General features: G+C 48.3%; 1 protein-coding gene across 1 annotated transcript in view; it reads left to right on the top strand.

The window, feature by feature from the left end:
• CREB3L1 (cAMP responsive element binding protein 3-like 1) overlaps nucleotides 1-3,804 on the top strand; it is a 9,716-nt gene extending 5,912 nt beyond the window's left edge. Inside the window, exons 3-6 of the mRNA XM_010142983.1 lie at nucleotides 1,036-1,114; nucleotides 2,031-2,191; nucleotides 2,817-2,966; nucleotides 3,742-3,804. Coding sequence (XP_010141285.1) covers nucleotides 1,036-1,114; nucleotides 2,031-2,191; nucleotides 2,817-2,966; nucleotides 3,742-3,804 — 453 coding nt within the window. The remainder of the gene's footprint in view (nucleotides 1-1,035; nucleotides 1,115-2,030; nucleotides 2,192-2,816; nucleotides 2,967-3,741) is intronic.
• Nucleotides 3,805-4,736: the final 932 nt, after the last annotated feature.

The raw sequence follows: 4,736 nt of genomic DNA, 5'->3' as shown, positions 1-4,736 counted from the left end.
AGAGCCAAGTCTTTTTGGTCATATCTAAGTTCTTAAGACGTCTGTTTGTCTGAAGGATCCTCACTTATGCCACTGGTACATGGGTGTAAGTTGGGGGCTCAGTTCAGCTGGCCTTGAGTCTAGCCATGTTGGATGGGAAGGTGTGACCAGTCTCACACACACCTTGGCTATCTTGTAGCAGCTCAGGATATAATAGTGGAGCATTTCTGGGGTTCGCTTCTTTTTTTCACTCATGCTAAGCATCTTCCCATTTAAAGAACCATCCAAAACGAACGGGCACTTCCAGCCAAAACTGTGCGCAAACTTCCTCCATTATTTACACAGCTTGAACTTGCTGTGCCCTTGAAGCTCTCCTGCATGTAGTCAGGAGCCTTACCATGATGTTCTCTCGGTTGTGTTTACAGATTGGAGGAGTTTGCAACATGTCTGTTTAGTGTAAACACTCCCCCAGCCTATGGTGGGCTGGGGGCTGTTAAGCCATGGAGCTGAGGGGCAGCTTAGCCCAAATGAGAATAAAACTATTTGTTATTTAACTCTCAGTCCCCTCCGATTGGAAACAGCTGCCTGGTGGCCCTGGTGAAAATCATGTGAGCAGGACAGGAAGTTTGTTCTGTTTCTGTACAACCTCTTTACGCCCATTTATAATGAAGACGTATTAAAGAGGGACTTCCCATGGTAATGCATAGGTTGGTTTAAATTGCACTTCTGGGTCTAACAAGGGAAGAAATGCCAAGGATAAAAGTCATCTTCCTTTCAGAGGTACTCAGTGCACTGCTTGGGAGCATATCCATCTGCCACTGCCTCTTCCTCTGCAAACTTGTTTGCACTCTGTATGTGCAGTGAAAGAGACTTTGAGAGGCTTATCTTTGGACTCTTGATTTCTGTTACGTGTGGTGAGAGGCTACTTTGCAGCAGAGCTGTGAGATGGGGCAGAACAGAGAGCAGGGGAGCAGCGGCTGTAAACAGAACTGGTGAGAGCCCTCCGGGCAAGGGAGTTGGCAGCACCCAAGAGCTCTTTCTGCTTCTCTTTCACAGACTCCCATAGAAATGACTCCAGCTCCCGTGATCAAAGCTGAACCCAGAGAGGTGAACCAGTTTCTAAATGTACCTGCAGGTAAGAAGATGGTCAGCTTACATCCCTCTGTATTATTCAGATATAGATCATTACTATATAGGGAGGAAAGACAACACCTGAGAGGAGAGCCGTGCATACAAGGCAGCACTGAGGCACAGGCCAGTAGTGAGCGCTGTTCCAGATGAGTGGCTGGACCAGCAGCCACGCACAGACAGGGACTCCCAGGCAAAACAGAGCTGGAAATATGCAAGGCAAGAGTGCCTATAAAATTCTCAGAGAGGCTGTAGCGTTATAAAAAGCCAACCATCTGAAAGTCAGGAAGTTCATGATCCAGTTTAATTTGAAAGAAATCCAAGCATCTGAAAATCTGCCGATGCACAAATGAAAGCACTATAGAAACTCCCACTGCTGTAGAGACATTCCTTAGGCATATTTCCACCTCCATTACGGCCCCCAGGGCTCTCCAGTACAAAGTGGGGACAGTTTTCAAGTGCTTGTAAGCCCACTGAGTGACCAGAGCCCTGTTGGATCAAGTGTGCTGGCAAGTGTGTGAGGCCTGCAGTGCTTTTGGAAGAGCCCTTCTCTTACAAAGCTCCCTGTACTTGTGAACAGACTATGGAGCAAAACATCACGGGCTTTGTATTTCATTTTGACTCCGTTGACAGCAGAGTATCTTACTGTTTTGTAAATACCGTCAGTGTCTTGGCAAAGCCCTTGGCAGATCTCTGACCCTCTCTTTCTGCACAGTTCCTAGTTTTGCACATCTGAGGTCAGTCTCATATCTGTCTTGAGCAGAGCTCAGTCCACCCTTGTTCTCAGATCCACCTTGTCAGACTCATCACCCTCTCATTTCAGTCCTGTGTTATGGCAGTGCCTTTTTCTGTGACTACTCAGGGCTCTACACATGTATCAACAGGCTGACACAAGCCATTGACTTCATCTCTTTATTTCTCAGTAGATGACTTGGTACAGATGCCTCCAACTCCACCCAGCAGCCATGGCAGTGACAGCGATGGATCTCAAAGTCCCCGATCCCTGCCTCCCTCCAGCCCAGCTCGAACTGCTGCTCGCTCTTCTACTGCCATCTCTTCATCACCTCTCCTCACAGCACCACACGTAAGGAGGCAGCAGGATGTCAGTGGGACACGGGGCTTCTTGGTGCTCAGAGAGGGTTGGAGGCTTACCAAGCCTGTGGAAAGGAGCATGTAGGGTATCCTACCCTTGTTAAGGTCTGCAAGCTGAAATGCTCTGGCAAGGCAATATGATGACTTAGCACAGGGATGTGGGGACAGGATGGTGCTCACAGGAGTGAGGAGCAATGAGCCTTGCTCAATGCCTACCAGCAGCCACCTTGTTGAAACAAGTGCTGTCTTTCAGCCCGTACTTTGGGAAGCAGCCTGTGCACTGGAGGACTTTCTAAGGAGGTTAATGGAAGAGTAAGGAGTAACTGAGAATTCCATAACCATCTCTCAAAAGTGTGTTTTAACTATTGCCAAGAAGTTGCTTGGTGGAGTCCTGCAGTGCAAGTGTGTAGCCAGCCTCACCATGAAGGAGCAAATGTCCCTCCAAGTAAAAGGGGAAGGCTTTGCTGAGTTGTGCTCCCAGGATCAGGTTGAGGGCAGGAAAAAGCACTTCTGTGGACCGATTTGTACTGAGCCCGTAGCTGCTCTGTAACACTTTAAGGAGGATCACTGGGATAGAACTCCTTGATGAGCTGACAGCTGCTCTCTGTGTGTTTCAGAAGTTACAAGGGACCTCTGGCCCGCTGCTCTTGACTGAAGAGGAGAAACGCACCTTGATTGCTGAGGGCTACCCCATTCCTACAAAGCTGCCCCTCACCAAAGCAGAGGAGAAAGCACTGAAGAGGGTCAGGAGGAAAATCAAGAACAAGGTGACTGCAAAAAATGTAACCATGCAGTTTCCATGATTCCAGAGCATCCTCAGCTGACCAGTGCTATATTCACCTTTGCTTCCTCAGCTGCAGTGCAGCTCAGAAAAGGTGGGATCTTGCCTTTGGTACACTGGCACAAGCCTCCCAACCCACAGAAGAAGTGTGCATGGAGCCATATCTGGGAAGTGTGGCTTCTAGCCCAGCTCTGGGAGGGTGTGGCCTGGTAAGGGGCGCACAGGCTAAGGTGTCATGGATCAGACAAACCGGCCTGATCAAGCTTGCTGTGGTGGCAGGGAAACAAGAGCAATTGCATGGCACAGGTTGGCTGATGCATAGAGCTCATTAACCAGGCAGAGGCTGTAAGACTTTAGACTGTGATTAGAAAGCATCCTGTGCGAGAAATGATGAGACCCTGAATTAGTCACTCAGTGACTCAGAAGTGATCTGGGGCAAGATCTGTCCATCTGGCCACAGCATATACCCATGTGAGTCAGAGGAGTTCAAAGCAACCCTAAAGATGCACTCAGCAGTGAGTGGGTCAGGCATAGTGCAAAAAATGGTTGTGGCTTACAGGCCAAAGAAGGCTGAATACCTACAGCATCCATCCCTCCCAGATTTGGCCTGGAGAACAGTAGGAATGGCAGGCTGGAAGATGACTTCCCTATTTACCTTTAGGGTGCTGTGTGTGCAGGGAACAGACAAGATGAGGGAGCCACAAAGGAATGTCTAGAGGCTTATGATACTGACTCCTTTCTGATGGCTGCCCCTCTCATAGATCTCTGCTCAGGAAAGTCGCAGGAAGAAGAAAGAATATGTGGAGTGTCTAGAGAAAAAGTAAGTTTATTCTTCTCAGTCTTATCTTTGAAAAAGGAGCCCCGTCCTTGCACAGCCCCCCCTCTTCCTATGCTTTTGTCTCTGAATTGCTCACAGAGTATGATTCCTTGCAAGGCTGCACAGAAGTTTGGTTTGGGATCCAGTCCCTACGTCCCTTCCTCTTAGAAATCCTCTTGCAGAGTAAAGATTGCTCTAGAAACCTTGTGTTTCCAGCTGCTTTGTTTGGCTGATCCCCTGCAGAACACTGGCCATTTTGGCTGCAAACAAGGTGAGATTTTGTGTAAGAGTCATGTCTCCCCACTAGAATTTGCTTCTCCTTTGTCTGTCCCGTAAGCTGCATAAGGTCCATGAAGTCCTCTGAGGGCACTGAATATGGCCTTCCCCCCTCCTTTTCCATGAAGGAAAGGGACGCACAAGCATCCGATAGCAAGAAAATCCTTGCACTACAGTTATTCCCTACGTTTCCTCCTCTTCTGCCATTTCCTGCATGAGCTTTGTTTTTCTCCTTGCAACCCTGAGGTCCTGCGTGTATGGCAGGCCTAAGCCTAATGTGACATCACATGACATTGACAGGGTAGAATATAACTCCTGAGGGCCTGATCCTTTGATCTCCTCTGTACGAGCAGCCCCTGATGGGCATTCCCAGAGAAAGAAGAATGCCTAGATCCGGGTGCAAATTCACATTTCTGTTTAAATGCCATCTTCTTCCCAGTTATTAACACCATCTGAGATCAGCAAAATAGAAAAAAACAGTCCCCAAAACCAAATTTAAATAACTCTTCTCTCTGATCCTATTTGTTTATTTCCTCTAAGTGCGCAGAAATGCTGAATTAAAACAGATGACTCCAGGCACCTTCAAGTTCTCATGCCCTTCCGTAGGCAGCACCTTGGCGTGCATGTGTGCGTTAAGACATCAGAGCACAGCAGCGCCAGCCG

The sequence above is a fragment of the Buceros rhinoceros genome, unplaced genomic scaffold (genome assembly GCF_000710305.1).
Source record: "Buceros rhinoceros silvestris isolate BGI_N320 unplaced genomic scaffold, ASM71030v1 scaffold31259, whole genome shotgun sequence".
In the NCBI taxonomy this organism is placed as follows: Eukaryota; Metazoa; Chordata; class Aves; order Bucerotiformes; family Bucerotidae; genus Buceros; species Buceros rhinoceros.
The sequence above is the reverse complement of the archived record's forward strand: the minus strand, read 5'-3'. Positions and strand labels throughout refer to the sequence as shown.